General features: G+C 38.4%; 1 protein-coding gene across 1 annotated transcript; it reads left to right on the top strand.

Annotated features, from left to right (window-relative positions):
* Positions 1–14207: 14207 nt before the first annotated feature.
* LOC128526357 (GTP-binding protein Rhes-like) lies at positions 14208–16087 on the top strand. The gene has a single exon (XM_053498148.1). The coding sequence runs from the start codon at positions 14393–14395 to the stop codon at positions 15017–15019; it is 627 nt and encodes a 208-aa protein (XP_053354123.1). The 5' UTR covers positions 14208–14392; the 3' UTR covers positions 15020–16087.
* The last annotated feature ends 6468 nt before the right edge of the window (positions 16088–22555 follow it).

The raw sequence follows: 22555 nt of genomic DNA, 5'->3' as shown, positions 1-22555 counted from the left end.
AAGAGAGAAAGACAGATAGAGGCACAGAAAAAAGACAGAAAGACAAAGAGAGAGGGAGAGATGCAGAGAGAGAGACAGAAAGTGGACGAGAAAAAAACTGGCATAGCAGGAAAGAGATAATGACCTAGACGGAGAAGGAGGAAGATAGAAATATAGAGATGTGTGAGATAAAGAGAGAGAGATAAAGAGAGAGAGAGAGAGAGAGAGAGAGAGAGAGAGAGCTGACCGTGAAGACAAAGAGCAGCAGGACCTTGAACTCAGATTTCACAGCAGGTCTGATCTGAAGTCACTAACATTAAGCAAGCGCACTCTTTCGAGCTGACTCCTGATCAGTCCTGCGTGGTCAGTAGTGAGTAGGTGTATAAGGTTAGCGCCTGTCAGACTGACCTCAGATCAGTGACTGTGATTGTGTGGGAGATTTACACGAAAGTGATGTAAGGCTTTTGAAATGTAGGTTATGTTGACAGATAACGTGAAATCTAAATGTTATCGCTACAGATTTGGTTATCGTGCGTGCACACACTCACGCACTCGCACACACACACACACACACACTCACTTCACAGCTCACAGTTTGCAATCTTTTTTGTCTTTTGAACTTTTAATGTTCATCACTGCTATAACGTGAATGCTAACGGAAGATACATAAGAACCAATGAAAGAAATAGATGAAAGGAAAAAAAGAAAAAAAAAAGAAAGAACAAGGAAATGTCCAGGCTTATTATTTATTGGCCAGAATGACACTAATAGGGAACATGTTTGGGAAGTTTACAGTATATGGTGAAATACTTTGTTAGCATTAGATAATGCTAATAGAGCGCAGAGTTTATCCGTGTTTAATGTTCTCTCATGTTCAGTCAAAGAGTTTTGATAAATCTCTCCTTTTTTTTTTCTAATCAGCTGAAATTTCACAATCGAGAAAATTTCACATAAAAGACGTTTAACAGCAGATGATGATAAGAGCACGGTGTGCTTTGTGTCATTGTGCAATGTGTGTGTGTGTGTTTTGTGCTGTCGTGCCCGGCTTCATGAATGTGTAATAACAGCCGATCGAGCTCAGGTGCAGTGAGGAGCGAGGTAGAGACAATGAGGAGACCTCAACCCTCACGAGTCCACAGCGTCCTTCATCTGCACCACAATGACACAATGGAGCGGCAATTACTGACAGAAACGGCTGAGTGAGCTCCCTGGGCCTGTACACTCCATCTCTCTCTCTCTCTCTCTCTCTCTCTCTCTCTCTCTCATGTAAACACACAATGTGAAGGACGTGCAATCGTCTGGGTTTGTGTGATAATTCAGATCTCTTTCTTCTGTAGATTTACTGCCGAGGGGAAACAGCACAGGGCACGACCTCCACCAGCAGAACGAACATAGAAAGACTTGATGCAAGCGTTAAAGATGTATTCGGCTTATACTTTATCTCGAAGAATCGTAAAATCAACCCGGTTTAGTCCTGAAGCCAATTCCACATGCTTGGGCCATTAAAGGAGTTCCTGGGAGGCCAGTGTTTCGGACATGAAGTAGACAGTTAAAGACGAGCTTGAGATAATATATAGGCTTTGTTTCGCTGCAGTCGGCCCACGGGAAGAGAAGACAAGCTACTTTAAATTTTTTATAGAAAAAACACCCTTGTATCATAAAAAAGACGACCTTGAAAAAATCATTAGTTCATCTCAAAATTAAGAAAACCTCACAAAAGTATGGAAACCTCACATCTTCATTGTTTTATAACATTTTCAGTAATAAATATTTTCAGGTTCTCGTTCTTTTAAAAAAAAATTTGTATTATTGAGGGTTTTTTTTTTCAGATATGAGCTCAGTTTGTGACATCACAAACGAGGTTTCAACCAATCCTATCCGATATGCAAATTATTAGTGGTTTGTTATTAGAAAGCATCAGAACCTGCGTGCCTGCTCAGATATTTGAAGTTTTTTCTTTTTTGTTTATTTTATTTTATAAGTCTCATTGTCAGAGATAAAAAGGTAAAAACGTGAGCATCTTTGGTAACATGAAAATCTGTGTGTGTGTGTGGGGGGGGGGGGTTTAACAATAAAGAGTTTGTAGAGGGCATGACTGTTTATAGCTGCTATAATGTAAGTGACAACTTGTTTTTGCAGATTTTTACAGTAGATTTTCAGAAACAATGCTGAAAATAATCAGTACTTTATACGCTGGTGTTAAGTTTATTAGCATCTTTTGTATCACTTTCTCTTAGTCAGAAAGTCATGGGAAACTATGGCAAGTAGAGATAAACCCATCATTCGTGTGTGTGTGTGTGTGTGTGTGTGTGTGTGAGTGTGTGTGTGTGTGAGAGAGAGAGAGAGAGAGAGAGAGAGGTAATTGAGTGTGTCAAACACAGGTCACGGATCAGTTATTGATTTTTTTCTGTCTGGGGAAATAAAATGAAAAATTTCATTATTAAATAAATAATGTGGGATTTTTTTTATAGAAACACACACAAGCACCTTCAAAGATATTTATTTTTTCAATACAGATGTATTGATTTCTTGTTTGTTTCAAGTGCAAACACTTTTTTTAACAGCCTTTAGTGTTACAGCATGCAGAATATAAATGTTCCATAAAGTTTTTCTATACAGAGATGTAACTGATGATCAGAAGCAGCAAAGAGAAGGTTTAATATTATATATTAATTAATGTCCACATCTATAGCAGAATAAACCATCTCTACACTATACAGTGTGTCTAACAAGGCAGTTATTAATAACTTACAGCAACCCTTTCTTAACCACTGCATGACATTTATGCTAACCTTCGTAACATATTCAGATACAGAATTATTTGCTGAATACTTTTGGTTCGTCACTTGTTAGTTTGTCACTTATTCATTGTTTTTTTGTTGTTTTTTCACACAGAGATATAAACGTGATGTAATATCCTGCTTGTAACCCATCATTATGTTGTAGTTTAACGTAATTGCACCGCGCCTCTTTATGATGCACATTATAAAATCACGCTGCCCTAACATAATCCCTAGGCTTGATGTTCTGCTGCTTCACAGGCACTCCAGGTCACGTGTCTGATCTTTACGGTTTACATCCTGTGCTCATGCAAGTCTACAGAAGAGTGGAAGAGACATAAAATACCCAAATGTCTGGTTTTACCTCCTACACAAGTGAGATGTGAAAATAAAACCGAGTGGATGCAGACAGCTCGCGAAACGTTCTGCTATTTCCTGTTTCTAACCAAATCATATGACAAGCAGGACTGCTATAATAAAAACGGAAGTGCTGGGATCACATGGTGAACAGGTCAGACATTCTGTTGTGTAATTAAAAACAATCCCGCAGAGTCATTTTAACCCCATATCCTAACCATGCTTACATCATCATCAATAAAATGTCTAGAATTCTTTCACATTGTATTTTATGGCATCATGTTAAGAGAGAAATGTAATTATATACTTTGTTAAATTATTTACTAGCTTACATACTTGCTCAAACTTACCCAATTTGATACAAAAATTTATAATTAACTTGCATACTTACTCAACCCTATGAAACTACATACTTATCTAGTTACTTATGTATGTAGAATTATTTACTAGATAATGTAGTTACTTAACCTTTTGCACTGTACTTGTTTGCTTACTTACTTACTCACTTACTTAAGTAAATTACCAAATGAATACTCATCCTTATTTATTTATGTACTTGGCTAAACTTTATAATTAACTTACATACTTATTCAACCTTATGAAATCATACTTTCATTAATCATACTTTCATTCTTTACTAGTTTTGGTAGTTACTCAACTCAACCAATAGGAATTACTTGGTGCATACTCAAATTACTAAATTATTTAGTAGCTTAGGTGGTTTCTCAACCGTATGTACTTACAGTACTTACTTACTTACTTACTTACTAGCTTACATACTTCCTTAACCATGTGTAATTTACAGTAAACTATCACATTGATTGGCTCTGTTGAGTGACGCGTATAGCCACGCCCACTTTGCAAAAGTGCAGCATTCGTCCCAAAACTCAACATTACACTCAACATTTTGGTTTAACGTGTGGTGCAGGTAACTTCAGGCAAATACCGAAAGACTGGCAAAGTTTCATTAAATTCTGTCCAGCCATTTTTGTGTGATGCTGTGAGAAAAACAACAGGACAGACATACAGATATGCAGACAGACAGACAGACAGACAGACAGACAGAATTTTTGGTCCTCCAATGTATGGAATGTAAAGATATATTTGAAAGGGCGAGTTATGACCAATGTACAGACAAAACCTTTCTTTTAGGTGCTTACTGTATGTACTTACTTTAAGGTACTTACTTGTTTTTGTACTACATAATTACTTGTCTGCATAACAGCTTAACATGCAAAAGGATTAAACACACACAGTAAACACACCAGGTGTGGAAAAAAAAAAACCTTGAGTGTACTTTAATTGCTTTTTAATGTGACTTCTGTTTGTACTGTCTGTAATGTTTAACAAGCAGATTAATACAAACACAAACAGTTAGACAGAAAAACATACATACATACATATATACATACATACATACTGTATGCACAAAGTCTGGTTTGGGAATTGGGCCACCTCGGACCGCAAGATCCTACAGTGGATAATGAGGACAGTCGAGAATCACCAGCAGCCCTTCACGCCTCTATCACAGACGTCTACACTACACACTGCATCCTTAAAGCCACCAGCATCGTTGCTGATCAGATACACTTCGGAAAAAGATACCGAAGCTTTCGGGCCCTCACATCCAGACTGTGCAACAGCTTCTACCTGCATGTCATCCATCTACTCAACAAGAAAGGACTGGACTGATACACACACACACACACACACACACACACACTCAGACACACACACTTCCTCAGATAAATCCCACCGTTATACAATGGAACTGGACTGATAACCACACACGCACATACACATGATCAACTTGAAATTTTTTTTTTTTTTGCTAAAATATATATATTTCCTTTTTGTTATTTACGAGGACTCTTTCTCGTCTCTGCTACTACAGTACATACCGGAAATGTTTACTGCTTTTATCTATCATGCCATTACCTTGCACTACTGTACCTAAATCCACTATCACAGTGTATCACAGTATATCGCATCGTGTCATGTTGTCAAGTTGCTGTTGTCACATTTGCATTCGTCTTATGTTATCTATGGTATAGTAATGTATTTTGTATAGTACTTTTGAAATAGTTTTTGATCATTTATAGTGTCAATTTGGTCTGTCGTGGATAGTCAGCAAATCAGGTGTCCTAGTTAGCATTTATGTTACTCGTACAGTACGAAGCACCTTGGTCCTGAAGAAACGTGATCTCATTTCATGTGTACTGAACTATATATGATGGAAATGTCAATAAAAAGTGTGACGTGACTACTTGACTTACTGTACATACATACATACTGTACACACATACAGTACATACTGTTTATACATACATACACAGACATGCATTGAACAAACTTAAGTACTACTAATACATTTCATTTTGGTCCAACATAAGTACTTGTATACACATCTAATCAAACACTTGCAATAAACTTTATGTACATATGTACTTACTTACACAGATAATACGTATAGTTACTAACAAATTTGCTTAATTGTTTACTTTTACTATTACTATGGTAATAATATGCCTTTCATCTAAACAAGCAAATGTGTTTTATTATTATTATTATTATAATTATTATTTAATGATGCAGGACAAAAAGCAGATGCTAGTCGAGCTTCAGACCATGATGAAGTATTGACTCTTTGTTAGACGGGAGGAACGTCGTCTGCAGCGTTACATAATCAGCTTGTCCCGGATGCCCTGGGCTTCTTCGTTTGTCCACCTCGGATTGATGAGCTCTATTTATAGCCATGAACTAATCGTTATTGTTTAAACATTAAAAGGTTTTTCACCATCATGTTCATTACCTACCTTGACTGCTTTTAATACTTTTTTTTTTTTTTTTTTATGTAGCCGGACCTTTACAAGTACAGAATGGTGGGAAATCACCGAGCGAGTAAGGTGATGTCAGTCTGTAAAAACAGGCGGTTAAAACTCTTCCCTGGGATTTATTAGCCTGTTGGTCTGAGCTGGATTCTTCCAGTGTGCTCCGCAGCAGTTAGCGATTAGCCTGTTTTGTCCAGTATTTGTCACTTAGTCTTGCTTTACACTGATACAAAATGTCCAGCCGGGCTAATGGCATGTTTACCCAATATACACATCACAGGGTCTGAGGACAGTGTGTGTGTGTGTGTGTGATGAACGTTCGCTGGTCTTAAGAAAAGACCATGTTTTAATCAGTAACCACAGAGCAAGAGGAGCTACAGCTGCACGCAAACGCTAACGCCGTCCCAAATACAGTGTGTACAGTACAGACACAGTACTATAATTATGTATTATATTATTAAATAAAACATATATTATGAAATATAATATATATATAATTTGGTTTTGACATAAAACACACAAATATATATTTTAATGAGGAATTGCTTTTTTTGAAAAACAAATTCAAAGCTTGTTTTTGTAAGATGTTGTTGTTATGTTGTTATTATTATTAATGTTTAAAAATTAAAGGTATTCGTTTTAATTGCATTCTCTTTACATTACACAGCTTTAATCCAGGTCTGCTGTAAGGAAAACGATTAATCAATGTGGCTGCAGTAATAAAATAATAGCAGATTGCGTAATTGTTCAGAGCTAATATTAGCTGATTAGCGATGACTGACATGTGATCCTCTTCCTAAAAAGTCAACACGGATATTCAAGTTCATGGACAACCAGCGGAGATTAAAACCAATTCTATTTACCTCTGACTTATATAACCTGGTGTCGGAAAAGAGAATACACACACACACACACACACACACGCACACACACACACACACACACCATAAAGAAACAAACTCACCCAAACTGGACATAATAACAGACTAGCAGCCAATCCTTGATTTTAATAAAGACATTATAAAGACCATATAATCTATAATTAATAAATGAAACAAAAACAATATAATCCATGTAAATAAAAACCAAAGCTGTGAGAAGTGCTAAAACTCATGAACTGATTCAACTGATTCAGCTGGGGATCAGCACCCCACTGTTCAACTGGCTGCTGGACTTCCTGACTGGCAGACCTCAGGCAGTACGGGTCGCCAATAACACTTCCAGCACCATCACGCTGAGCACGGGAGCTCCCCAAGGATGTGTGCTGAGCCCCCTCCTCTTCACGCTGTTGAGCCACGACTGCATACCATCACACGACTCCAACCTCTTTATCAAGTTTGCGATCGACACGACTGTGGTGGGTCTCATTAGCAACAAAGATGAGACTAACTACAGGAGTGAGGTGAGCCGCCTGGCCAGGTGGTGCACAGACAACAATCTCTCCCTGAACGTGGAAAAGACGGAGGAGATTGGGGTCGATTACAGGAGAACATACACCCAATAATCCCTGCTGTCCATCAATGGTGCGATCGTGGAGAGGGTAAGGAGCACCAAGTTCCGGGGTGTGCACATTACGGAAGATCTCTCCTGGTCCACCAACACTGCAGCACTAGCCAAGAAAGCACAACAGCATCTCTACTTTCTCCATAAGCTGAGAAGAACCGGAGCCCCGACACCCATCATGCGCACCTTCTACAGAGGCACCATTGAGAGCATCCTGACAAACTGCATCACTGTGTGGTTCGGCGCATAGTGAGAGCAGCTGAGGAGAGAAGATCGTTGGTGTCTCTCTCCCCTCCCTCCTGGACATTTACAACACCCGCCTCACACGAAAAGCTCTCAACATCGCCCGTGACCCTACCCACCCGACTCCGCAGTCTGCTACCATCAGGGAGGAGACTTAGGAGTCTCCAAGCCAGGACAAGCAGACTGAAGGACAGCTTCATCCATCAGGCGATCAGGAAGCTCAACTCCCTTCCAGCTCTGCCTCCCCTGTGCTCTTCGGCCTCTCCCAACGTCATACTCTGACTCCTCCATTTCACACACACACACACACACACTCACACATACACTCAATCACACACTTGCACCTGTCTCTTTATGCTCCATGCACCATTGGTACTTCACTACCTCAACCCAGAAAATAACTTCCAAAAAAAAAAAAAATACCTCGTTTATACTGTACTTGTACCCTGTTTCGTTATACTGCTTTAAATTGCTCCTTATTGTCACTTTAATCAACTAAATTAAGCACACTTGCACTATTCTCATTGCACTGTTCTGTTTTTCTCCATGTCCCTTTTTGCAGGACAGTAACTCAACTACCTCACCTCTGTTGTTTTTTTTAAGTTTGTGTTATTTTTTGAAAGTCTTTTTAAGGTTTATTTAAGGTTTTTATTTCAGTGTTATTTGTAGAGAAACGTAATTCGATTCTCTATATGTAGCAGAATTGACAAAAAAGTTGACTTTGACTTTGACTAAAAGCATTGAGATGCAAGACAATCGTAAGTAGGTCAAAAGAGGGTGTATGCAGCAGTTATACTGAAGACATGTGGATGGATGGATGGATGGATGGATGGATGGATGCTGTAAAAATAGAAATTATGTTATGGTACAGTATAAGTATAAATGGATGCATGCATGGACGATAGCATATACTCATGGAAAGATGGATAGATGGATTGATGGATGGAAAAACCTGTATGGATAATATAATGCATGATGCAGTATAATAGGTTGGAGAAATTTGTATATTACATATGGATGGATGCATGGATGGATGGATGGATGGATGGAGTCTGTATAAATGAATAAGATAGAAGCTATGTTTGTTAAAAAAAAATAAAGAGATGATTGCATAAGAGGTTAATAGAATCTACAGTATATACTGGTGGATGGATGGATGGATGGATGGATGGATGGATGGAATCTAGATAAATGAATATGGATATGATTGAAACTATGGTATGGTGGAAGGTAACGAAATGAATGCATGAGATTGGAGGAATCTTTATATTGATGGATAGGTACTGTAGATGGGTGACTAACTTTCTGGCTCCTTAAAACAACACACTGTACCTTGTAGAGTTTGGGCAAATAAAGAGTTTCTATTTCTGAAGGTTTCTCTCTCTCTCTCTCTCTCTCTCTTCATTTTCATCACTCCTGTCTTTACATCTATAAATCAATCGAGTGCAATTTGCTATTTCCATTCCTCCCTCTCTCTCCCTGTCCTCGTCTCTTTATCTCTGCATCTCTCTCTCTCTCTCTCTCTCTCTCTCTCATCTCCTCTTGACTGATGGGTGGTGACATCTCATCCTCATTTTCATTCCCTCCAATGTTGCCCAATGTACAATTTCACCTCAGGTCTCTCTCTCTCTCTCTCTTAAAAGTCACATCTTGTGCGTGATTCGGTCTGATGGTCAGCCCCATTATGACATCAATCAGGCTGAAAGAGGCATAATTGACTAGCAGCTAATCCTATATTTTAATGAAAAATTTATACAGACCCTATAATCTATAATACATTTCATAAATAAATGAAATTCAAACAATCTAATCTATATAAATTCAACTAAAGCCATGAGAAGCGCCAAAAGCATTGAAAATCAGATGCATCACAAATTGTAAGTAGGTCAAAGAAGGGTGTATGCAGCAGTTATACTGAAGACATATGGATGGATGGATGGATGGATGGACAATAAAGAGAGAGAGAGAGAGAGAGAGCGAGAGAGAGAGAGAGAGAGAAACCTTTAGAAATAGAAACTCTTTATTTGCCCAAACTCTACAAAATACAGTGTGTTTTAAGCAGCCAGAACTGTAGTCATCCATCTCTCTCTCTCTCTCTCTCTCTCTCTCTCTCTCTCTCTCTCATTTAGTCTGTGGGTCAGCCCCATTATCACATCAATCAGGCTGAAAGGGGTATCAAAAATAGACAGAAAGGGAAGAAAGATACAAAGAAATAAACATTAAATGAGTACAAAACAAAAGGGACTGAAACAGAAAAAAGAGAAGCTGGGTTTTCACTGGAGTGAATAAAAAGAGAAGTTCAGCTTCATATCTCAATGTGTATGTTCTCGAAACTGTTTCAGGTCATAAATATAGCATAAGTAAGAGTACACAAGAGAGTTTCTCCAGGCTAAAGGTCAACCCTGTAAAAAGGAAGAGACAGAGAGGAAGAAGATCACACTCTAAAATTTAGAGCCACAAGGATGGACAGATAAATAAATAGATGGATTTTTGTAAGCATTAACTGATTAACAGAGTAATGTATTGATGGATAAATATATACTGTAGATTTGTTCATCAGTAAGCATTTGGATTAATGGATGGATGGATGGATGGACGGATGGATGGATGGATGGATGGATGGATGGATGGATAAATGAGCAGAGAAAGGAAGGGAATTAGATTAATAGATGCACTGAATAAGCGGAGGGGTGGATGGATGGTTGGTTGGGGATCAATAAAGAAATAGACTTTTTACTGATAGTTAAACGAATGAACAAATAAACAAATTAATTAATGATAAATTGAAGACAGTAGATGAGCTGACATGAGTTAAAAGCTGTGTAGATGAATATGTGGATGGATCAAGAGGCTTCTGGATTATTAATTGGGTGAGTTGATGGATATATATTATATACCGTAGCTCAGTGGTTACGGTGTTGGTAAGGTGTTGGCACTACTGCTGCCACTGTTGGGCCCTTGAGCAAGGCCCTTAACCCTTAACTGCTCAGATGTATAATGAGACAAAAGTGTACTGTAAGTCGCACTGGATAACGACATCTGCCAAATGCCAAAAATGGTGATTGGGTGAAGGGGTGAAGGGTCAATTAATGGCTGTGTGGATGGATGGATGGATGAATTAATTAATCAATTAACAAATGGATGCATAGCTGGATGAATGGATGTACTGCATAAATGAGTAAGGGGATGAAGGGAATTACATTAATGATCAGACTGAATGAGAAGAAGGTTGGATGGTGGATGGTAGGATGCATGAATGAGTGATTAACAAATGTGTTTGGTGATCTGGTGGATGGATAAAGTATTGAACAGGTGAATCTCTGTACTGTGTATTTATAGCCTATCAATGTGAGGATGAATAAAATAATGGCTTTATGGCCGGACGGATGGATGGATGGAGATAATTATGGACAGAGAGATTAACAGATGAACCTCCAACATTCTGTTCCTGGCTAATATACCTGGATATGGCAAGCCATGTTCTTCCACTTCTCCTCTTCTCAAACATCCTGCCAGCTCTCGTAAACACGGCCCTCGGATGACGCTCCGCTTTCCCCCTCTCTTTTACGAGAACTGCCCTGCACTGATTTGATCCGGTAAATAAAACACTCCAGACTGTTTGATTACAGACTAATCACAGTATCGGCCAGTGAAAACACTCCGTTTCCATATTACAGTCTCTCTCTCTCTCTCTCTCTCTCTCTCTGTGCTTCTCTCACAGGAGCGATAAGGACGGGGGAAAAAAGCCAAGTTTAGAGGAGTTCTTTGGAAAATGTATTCATTGGACACACCCACCCACACACACACACACCCACACACACACACACACACACACAAGGATCACATGTCTAACCATTATGTTGTGCTGATGATATTTCCATATCTATGTGAGGATATCAAAGCTGATAAAGCAGAAACGCTGACAGGAACTCACACACTGTAAACATGATGAGACGATTCTATCGTACAATAAACCTTCCATGAAGAGGAAAAAAAATATACAAAACAAATAATGGGGAGGGGAAAAAAAACCTGTGGTTTTAAATTCTGTTAAAATCTGAATTTGTTGATTAGTTGTCTAGGACGGCAGCTGTGAAAGTAATGCAGCTGCAAATCACAGGTCTGTATTAACACAGAATGGTCTCTGAGTAAACGTACTGTATCATTTCGGATGTCAGCGCTTGTTTTTTTTTTTTTGATATTCTGACGACATTCAGATGCTTTTGTTTTCTTAACGTGAACACGTGATGTGGTGACGTAATAGATGTCAGGGACTCACATCTCAGATTAAATACAAATTTTTGTTTAAGGAGAAAAAAATACTTAGGAAATGTAAACCTAAAACTGTCTTATTTTATTATTACTTAACTTGTACAAGGCATGTCCACATTTTGTTTTTTTTTTATTATTGGACATGCTCCAGAACAACCAAAGGTTTAACCGTTCACTTCATGTGACTAATTAAGACAAGCAAATATTTATTTTTGGTCAAGACAGAGAGAGAGAGAGAGAGAGAGAGAGACAGGAAGGAAAGAACCAGCCTGTCTCACATAATCATGTCACACCGAAATGTCTCCATAAAGATAATCGACTCTTTCTGTTCCGTGACTCTCATTTCGAGCCTGAAGCGCTTATTAATTTCTTATTGGACTTTCCATCAACATGTTCTAATTTCTCTGCATTTATTATATTACAGCTTATTATATTATAGCCTACCTCGTTAAACATGTCACACAGCGCTATACAGTATAGTCTGTAAGATCATCACTAACATTGTTCACATCCATTTATAAAAATATCTGCATGCAAAAAGACACATCTCTCTCTCTCTTCCTGTCCCTGTCTTTGTCTCTCGGGGGAAATCAGCTCAAAGAATTTGATGTGCATGCATCCAGAACCTTGATTAAGATTTAAGCAGCAGCACCCAGGGACATAACACTGCTTCATACACTAATCTTCATACACAAGAGCGTCACGTTCTGTTAAGAGCCATGACTGATCACCCGAACATACATCTTCTACCAGCGCCTCATCATTTACAGTCCAGTGCAGAACACCTCCTCCATCTGTGCATCAGAACAGCACCGCAGGAGAGAAGAAGTCCATGGATCGCTGTGTTTTATTTTTGTTTCATCATTCTTGTACAGGATCATATGACACCATCACACCAAAACACTTGAAACGTCTTATCTCCTGATCCATGCCTCATTTTATTGTAAATATGCATAGACATTTATATTTTTGTCAAATAAAAGGATTTGCTGCAAAATCTTTCAACGATCTTAACTGTTATTCAGATGAAACTCAGCCAGTTTCAATTTCACATGAAAAAACATGAACCTGAAAAAGTGTATTATTCTACTAAAATGCTAAACTGTTAAGATATTGCAACATGAATTTGTCATGGTTACGGACACTACAGATTTTTTGTTTTTTAAGCTTTTACCAAAAAAAAAACATTAAGCAACAGTTTTTACAGGTCATATTTTTTTAGAAGCTTACACCAATTGTAGTATCAATACTCATATAAGAAGTACGAATAATTTGCATTTTAAATCAGTATTGTCTGAAAAATGCCCATTTTGGGGCACGTATAAAACCATCTCTCTGAAATGGGAAACGAGACTGGTCACATCCATGTTGCATAAACTTACAGAAGTAGCTTCGCTGGCAAACACATTTTCTGTATGATATGTATAACGTAAAAAAATTAATAAAATCAGCAGCAATACTGTGTTTTGGCCGAATATACATAAAAACCGTTATTATTTATTCATCTACTGCTTTATCCTGATCAGGGTTCAGGTACACCATGGGTGGGCTTCCAATCCATCACTGGGCTCACACCATTCAGATTCACACACTAACACAGGCAAATTGGGAACGCCAGGTAGTCTACAGGCTCTACATCGCCCCCTAGGTACAAAAGAGAGTGTGTGTTCATGGTGCTCTGGTGATGGACCCATATTAGATCAATCCCTGGTTCAAATAAAAGAAGAAAAAAACAAGAAAAGAAGTATCGCTAGTACTGGTGCTGCTTATCTGTAAACCCACAAGTGAACTTCTTTCAAAATCCTCTGCAGAAGACGGGGAATTTCTTTTTCTCTCATGCATTAAGAAAAAAAAATTGTTTCTTTTTTATTCATTATTGTTGTTTTTTTTTATTTTATTTTGCATCTTTAAGCTGTTGCTACATTTCGTCCCTGCAGCCGTGATATTAATCTGTCAGTCTTCACTGGAAGGAGAGCTCACGGTGGTTTCTGTTTTCCAATTCTTTGTTTAAAAAAAAAAAAGGTTAGGGAATTAAAAGAAAGCAAACACACACTCACACTCGCACACTCTCTCTCACACACACACATACACACATACACACACCATCCTCCTAGTAAACAAACCCCAATCTACAGCATGTGAATTACACTTGACGGATTGGCCGGCTGGACTCCCTGTCGTGATCTGATTCGCTCAGACAGAGCAGAGGGCGGAGCCTTAGAGGGAGGGAGGGGATATAAGGGCGAGCACCTGCTATGCGACAGAGGCGTGAGCTTTTTATACAAGTCATAAAAGCAAGCGTGCAAGCTAGAAGGTAAACCTCTCGGCTGGAAGTGAAGAGAAGGAGAAGGAAAGAAGAAGTGGAGTCTGAAATTTTAAGAATCATACAAAGAACCTTCAAGAAGCGAGAGATCTGCTTTATAGACCATGTCTCTGGACGTGAAGGAGAAGACCCAGGTGCGCCTGGTGTTCATGGGGGCAGCAGGCGTAGGCAAGACTTCTCTGATCCGCCGCTACCTGAACGACTCGTTCGAGACCAAACACAGACGCACGGTGGAGGAGATGCACAGCAAAGAGTACGAGTTCTCCGGCGTCAAGGTGACGGTGGAGATCCTGGACACCAGCGGAAGCTACTCGTTCCCGGCCATGCGCAAGCTCTCCATCCGCAACAGCGATGCCTTCGCGCTCGTCTACTCCATCGATGACGCAGAGTCCCTCGAGACAGTCAAGAACCTGCGTGATGAGATCCTGGAGATCAAGGAGGACAAGCTCACGCCCATCGTGGTGGTCGGGAACAAGAGCGACCGCAACGAGTCCAGGCAGGTGAGCTCCCAAGATGTCCTGGCTATGGTGGAGCTGGACTGGAACAACAACTTCCTGGAGGCATCGGCGAAAGAGAACGAGCATGTCGCGGAGGTGTTCAGAGAACTTCTCCAGCAGACCAACCTGCCCAGGCGGCTGAGCCCGGCGCTGAGACGTCGCCGGGAGACGTTTCCGAAAGACGCAGGATTCAGGCCGCCCATGAATAAGACCAACAGCTGCACGGTGTCCTAACCTCAGACTTCTGACAAGATGAGGACGTTTCTCCAGGAGGGAAGGTCTGCAGGACGGACCACGCCTCCATACTCCATCCATGTTGGTCTCTCTGTTTAAGAACAGTGAGAGCTTCGTTCTTTCATGCAGGAGAGAAAAATGAACAAATGAAAAGTAAAGAAAAAAAAACACTGAGCAAGGGGTGAGAGAGGACCTGAAGAAGGAAAAAAATGAATATAAAGCTAAAGAACTGGCAAAGAAACTCTTTGAAATGTGTGAGCTGCTCTGGGGAAGACCCTCGATCAATGTGTTCAAAATATTTTGCAGATTTGATTGTGATCATGAGCGTGTGAGAAGCGATTAGACGCCATGCTGAAATGTCGCCTGGGTTCCTCAGGTTCATCAAGAATTAGCCAGGGGTTTCTACAGTCGGCTACTAATAGAGGGTTAAAGGGTTTATATAAGGAGTTATAACCCGAAATGTAGAGTCATGTGAAATTAAAGGATTTGATCTAAAGGATGGAAATTCAGCACATCAAACAAATATTTCAAAATAGTATGTTTATGCATTAGATGACCATTTCAGGACTAAAAAATTATAAAAGCTTAATTAAAGAAAAAAATAATTGATGGTACATATTAAACTAACATGCTTAACAGGTGAATAGAAAATATTCCTGCAAAAGAAAAAGAAATTGTAATTGTGCATCTAAAAAAAGCTATGTATTACATCATTATAATTATACAAATATAAATATTATGTATTTTACATACTCATGTGTTCACTGATTCTGTTTTAAGATTGTATGGAAACAAGTTATCCTTATTATGTTTACATGAACAGAGAGAGAAATGAAATATCAAATGTGTAAAAAAAAAAAAAAAAAAAAAACTTAGATTATTCACTGTTTGATGCATTTCTCATTTTTACACTTGTTCTCATGAACTTTGTCAAGTATGTTTTTTTTAAGTGGAAGTAAATTTTTGTGTCTTTTTTTATATACACATGTGTGTGCATGTATAAAATGTGCTTCAAAGAAGTAATAAACTCTGAAAGTGTTTTAATGTTTTTTTAAGGAGTGTACTCTTTCTGAAATCACAACAAAGTGCATTATGGGTATTCTACACTGTTTATAAACAACACAATAATAAAATTTAAAAAAAAAAATTTTAAAGTGCACACACATTTTAAACACACTGCATTTTTACCTGTTGCATGTGTTAATAATAAATCTAAGGCATGAAGAGAATTTTAAAAACCACTAAGAATTAGTGTGGATTAGTGTTGCCCCCTAGTGGTGGCTTCATTTCAGTGCAAATAAATATCTGTATAAATAACAATAAAGCAGTAGCAGGTCTGAGTCGAGTTCTAGAAAGTCTTTTTTTTTTTTTTTTTTTACTTGACCATCAGAAAATTTGAAGAAATGTATTTTATTTACTTTATTCTTTGAATTACATCAGAATTTGCTGTGGTTTAAAAACTGTCTGGATAATTATTACTGTAGTGTATTCACAAAGTAAATTAAACAATATGCATATAATTTTGGCCCTTACGATCAGAGATTCCTGACTCACTCATGATGCAGCAAAAAAAAAGAAAGAAATTTCCAGAGCAAAATGTTATATACATGACTGCACAGGGAAATAGTTTGTTCTTCACATTTCCCAGCTTTATGTTGCGGTCTGAACGCAGGATCAGACATGAAATGGTGCCCCTGGAGCGGACATGGTCAAGGGCCTTGCTTAAGGGCCCAAATGCAGCAACTTGGTGGACCTATTGTAGGGCTTTAATCACAGACCTTACAATCAATAACTCAGAGCCTTAACACACTGAGCCACCACGGCCCAAAAAGGTTTTCCAAAACGCATTTGGAAGACCTGCAAGAGTTATGCAGCAATCGTTCTATGAAAATATGAATCAAAACTCAAACCTTTTGGGGTCCTGGAACAGCAGACAAACATTTGCCATACTTTAAAGAGATCCATCCATCCTTCTTTAACCACTTTCAGCAGGGACTCCCAAACTTCCCTTTCCCCAGCCACCCCTGCTAACTCAGACTGTGGAGGCGTTCACAGGCCAGTGTGAGGATATAATCTCTCCACCCAGTCCTTGGTCTGCCCCATGGCTTCCTTCCAGCTGGACATGAACACCAAGAACACCTCCCTACGATAGAGGCGTCCTGATGAGATCCGTACTAGATCCTTACCGAACCATCTCAACTGACTCCTTTCCACGCAAAGGAGCAGCGGCTTCACTCTGAGTTTCTCTCATAGATGACTACAATCCTTTTTTTCTCATACAATGTCTAGAAGAAAAGCCAGCTACCCTTCTGACCAAAACCAACTTCGGCTTGTATTCGCAATCTTGTCCTTTCGGTCATGACCCGGTCAATGACTTTAAAGAGATCATGAGTTCAAATCCCAGTGATCTCACAGCCATCCAAGTTCGGGAGTCCTGGGGAGTAAAATTGGGTGTGAGCGGACAGCGCGTTCCTCAGAGTGTGCGACGCTGCCCCCTAGGGTTGTGGAACCAGCAGATCAAAAAGGTGCGGTCTGATGGCTTTAAGTGCCTCAGAGGAAACACATGAACCCCGGTGGGTTGTGTTTGACAGGGGAGAGCCCTAAGTCAGGTGGGAATTGGCCATGACTAAATTAAAGAGAAAATCAGGAAATGAAGTGTAAGATGTTGAGAAGAAACCGTCATGTTGTTCCTTTTATGCATTATCAGATTAGATTCGATTAGACTAGATTAGATCAGATTAGATTAGATTAGATTAGATTAGATTAGATTAGATTAGACTTTTTTGTCATTAAGCAATGATTTGGCACATTAAGTGAAATACGGGACCTTTTAAACAATGTTCAGTTGTTTATTATAATATTTAAACCTCTGATTGGTCAGAATGTCAATTCATTCTCTAAAAGTACAGGTTTGCATTAATGCACTCAGAAAATATCATGTTATGACGCTTATTTCTTGAGATTTGGACTTATTTCATTGATCCCATAGTGAGGAATATTCTCCCTTATTTGAGACGACTTCACTTTCATTTCTTTTTTTTTTTTTTTGTTGCAGTGTACCTCTACAGCCAAAGCTTTCGCTCTAGCCATATGAAAGTTTCACTTTATATTTCAGTTGGCAGATGCTGCGTGTACGGTGAGTGTGTGTATGTGATTTGGTATTGCTGGAAACATGTTACAACCTTTTTCTTCTTTTTTTTTAAATCGAGCAAGTTTCTGTATGATGTGTTTTCTTTGAAAAGCTAAAAACTAAAAAATTCTACAACGAAACAACGAACAAAGCCGGATTGGAGCGCACGCATTACAGGTAGAGCTCGACTGCCTTAAATGACATACACACACTTTCTTACAGGGTTCTCAATCACTCACACACACACACACACACACACACACACACACAAACACATAAAGCCAGCCTTGTCCGTGTGTTTCCCGTTTCCCACTTACCTCTGATAGCTGCACATTGTCTCACACGAGGAAGTGGCCAAGAGTCGGTTGCTGTCTAGTTCCTCTTTGGATCCTGCCTATGCTCACACACACACACACACACACACATCTCATTCTTACTGCTGACATACAGACACATTCTCCTCAGGTAAGTGCCGGTCTGACATTTTGAACACTTTATTTCGTTTAGCTCTCAGAACACACGGTGCACAACTGCACTCTGCTCGCCGTCGCTAAACCTTTCTGATTTCTTGGGTAAGAAAGTGCGAGGACTTTCTGTAAAGGTAACTTTTTTTCCCTACTGGGATCTTTAGTACTTTAAATGGATAACAGATGTAATGTAAAAAACGTAAAAGAATAAATAAATGATTTTACTAAATTGACTGAATGAATGGATCATTGTAGAGATAAAGAGATTAATAAATATATGAGTTAATAAAAGTATGAATGAATAAAACATTTAATGATGAACAAGTGAATAAATACAGTACAGTATGTGAGTAAATGAATGAGGAACGAATGCAATAGTTCATCATTTTATATGAGCAAATTAATAAACAAATAAACACATTGCACAAGTATAAGAATATGTGAATGAAGGAAATAATCTGAAATGAATAATTTTGCAGTATTTACATGAATAAATGAATGAATGAATGAATTACCAAAAAATCTAATAAGAAAATAGATGGATGAATAAATTATTGTGTAATAATAAGTGTATGTAAATGAGTGATCAAGTGAATGTGCAATGAATGAATGAGTGAAGGACTAATCCCACATTAGTGAATAAATGTTTCAATGGACAAATGATCTTCTTTCAAATGTATAAATGAATCGCTTAACAAATGGATTAGTGCAAGTAATGTGTGGACAAATGAATGAATCTGATTGAATTAATGCGATTAAATGATTGCATAAGTAAACAAATAAAAGACACTTGAGCATGCAGATAAATTACGTAATGTAAGACATAATATGAATAAATGAATGAATGCCCTGATTCTATGTTATTACTTATAGTTTTATTCTGTACAGTCCGTAATTCCTGTATGATTTCTACTTTAATTCTGTTTTATTTTTGTTTTAATTTTTGTTTCCACCAAATGTTGTAAATTTTCAGCCTAATTAAAAACAAAAACCTTATATTGTATTAATTTTATTGAAAATTCAGGGTTTTTTTTATTTTTTTTATTGTACTTTCTAGTGCAAAATATTTCTTTAGGTGACGGTTTAGTCTTTTACACATTTCACTGCATATCATACTGTGTGTATGACAAATAAAATTTGAATTTGATGTTTTAAACTAATTTTTTTTTGCCGATCAGTGAAGCTGAGCACGTCTTTGCCTCTGGACTTGGTCCAAGCTCCACAGCGGCTTTAACGGAAACCTGCGGAGTTTAGAACAAGTACAGCGTCTCTGACACTCCGTTCCAACACATTACCCAGAATGCATTTCACACCTTCCATACCAATCTGAGAGGATGATTGATTGTGGAACTTCAGATCGTAGAGGGGATCGCAGTGAACGGTCGGACGTAGGTGTGTGGCGCTTTGCTCAGACGTGACGTTAGCCGTTAGCCTTCATCTGGTGTGTGACAGAACAGCATCATGTCATGGGTTTATATTTCGAGCTCAATGTAACAAGCCTATTTTAAAACACTCAGAGCGCGGTAATTCCCCTTCACACTTCCTCTGACTTTATGGATGAGTGTAACTTCTGCATTTCTGATGACTTTTGGAAGTCTGATTCCTCAATCCGAGAAATCTATTTTACAGTGTGGAATCGGTCTCACTCAAACACGCAGTCAATCAAATAAGCTTTAATTATCAATTCATCGATCCATCCATCAGTATATTCATGCAACAGTAGATCCATCCATCGGTATATACTGTACTTCATATATACAGTCATTCATCAACCTATTACCTATACTGTATACTCATCCATAAATCCATCCAGTGGTATTTTGTCCATCCATACATTTATTAACCTATTTATTTATATATGTATCCATCCATCCATGTATTTATCCATCCAGTAATTTATCTATTTACAGTTTAGATCTATTCAACCTATTCATCCATCTGTATATTTGTCCATCCATATATTTATCAACACATGTGTCTATGCATCCATCCATCCATCCATCAGTATACTCATGTATATCCATGCAAGAGTATGTCTAGACATCCATCCATCAGTATATACTGTTTATACATCCATTGATGAGCCTATGCATAAGTATTTTGTTCATCCATACATTTGTCAACCCATTTATCTACTACCGCTCAAAGGTTTGGGGTCACTTTTGGGATCACTTAGAAATTGTATTGTTAACCAAGAAAACACACATGAAATTAGTCTGAATAGAAAATATAGCAAAAGAACATGACATGCTGACATTGATGACATCATTGACATAATATTGGTGGAAATGAATGTGAATGTGTTCTTCAAACTTTGCCTTCATAAAAATAAAAAAATAAAAAACTTTTGCAGCAACTACAGCCTGGCACACATTCTAGCTGTCAATTTATAAAGATGAGATTTCAATTTCAATTTACGCATATAGCGCTTTTTACCAATTGACATTGTCGCAAAGCAGCTTTATATACTGTATATATGCAGATATACTATATATATGTGTCGATCCATCAGTGTATTCATGTATATCTATAGATCTATATATATAATAGATCTATTCATCCATCTATGGGTATATACTGTTTATACATCCATTCATCAACAATTTATCCAGAAATCAGTCCATAAGTATTTTGTCCATCCATATATTTATCAAACTATTTATCGCTATACACTACCGCTCAAAAGTTTGGGATCACTTAGAAAAAAGTTTGGGATCACTTGGAAATTGTATTGTTTTCCAAGGAAACACACACGAACAAAAGAACAACACATGCTGACATTTACAGAGTTGGAAATAATGATTTTGGTGGAAATTATAAATGTGTTCTTCAAAATTTGCCTTTATCAAAACAAGAAAACGCCTTTTGCAGCAATTACAGTCTAGCAGACATTCTAGCTGTCAATTTTTCAAGATAATTTGATGAGATTTTACCCCCATGCTTCCTGGAGCATCTCCCACTAGATGGATTGGCTTGATGGAGTCTTCCTCCTTACAATATGGTCAAGCTGCTCCCACAACAGCTCAATAGGGCTCAGGTCCAAAGACTGTGCAAGTTCTCAAGAAAGAAAGAGCCTCCTCTGTCCTTCACTCGTTACCTGTATTTATGGCATCTGTTTGAACTCGTTATTAGTATAAAAGACACCTGTCCACAACCTCAGTCCCCCCAAACTCCACTATGGCCAAGACCAAAGAGCTGTCAAAGGACAACAGAAACAAAATTGTAGACCTGCACCAGGCTGGGAAGACTGAATCTGCAATAGGTAAGTGTGAAGAAATCAACTGTGGGAGCAATTATTAGAAAACGGAAGACATGCACTGATAATCTGCCTTAATCTGGGGCTCCACGCAAGATCTCACCCTGTGAGGTCAAAATGATCACAAGCACCTAGTGAATGACCTGCTGAGACCAGGGACCAAAGTAACAAAGGCTACCATCAGTAACACACTGCGCTGCCAGGGACTCAAATCCTGTAGTGCCAGATAGTGTTGCCAACTCGTCAGTAAGGAAAGTAGCTATTGGCTGTCGTAGAAGTCGCTAGATGACGTCATCACGTAATTTGCATAATGCACGCTGCACAGTGTGAAAAAGCATCTTTACATGCTTCTCCAATGTGATCACATGCCAGCATAGAACAGTGTTTAGCGATAACTAATGCCATGGTGACTTCAGCTTTTTTTGAAGAGTAATTTTTTACCATAAATGGCAGTTTGTTTTGTGTAAAACTATTGTAAGGCTTTGCCTTTTGTGTATGTTTCTGAGTTGACATGTGTTTTTTTATATCGCAAAGTTTGGCATAAAAATCAGTCTTGCAATACAGGCAGTATGCCCGTGTATTATCTCCAATAAAAGGCTTTAACCATGCGTTGAATTCAGGATTTGATTCCCACTCCTTTCTGAATTTCTGAGAGTATAGTTTTGACTGAGACATGATGAACT

The sequence above is a fragment of the Clarias gariepinus genome, chromosome 6 (genome assembly GCF_024256425.1).
Source record: "Clarias gariepinus isolate MV-2021 ecotype Netherlands chromosome 6, CGAR_prim_01v2, whole genome shotgun sequence".
NCBI classification, from domain to species: Eukaryota; Metazoa; Chordata; class Actinopteri; order Siluriformes; family Clariidae; genus Clarias; species Clarias gariepinus.
Note: the sequence above shows the minus strand (reverse complement) of the source record. Positions and strands in the feature narration are given on the sequence as shown.

Excerpts from the sequence above, each read along its gene's own strand:
- LOC128526357 (XM_053498148.1), top strand. The coding sequence starts at position 14,393 with ATGTCTCTGGACGTGAAGGAGAAGACCCAGGTGCGCCTGGTGTTCATG.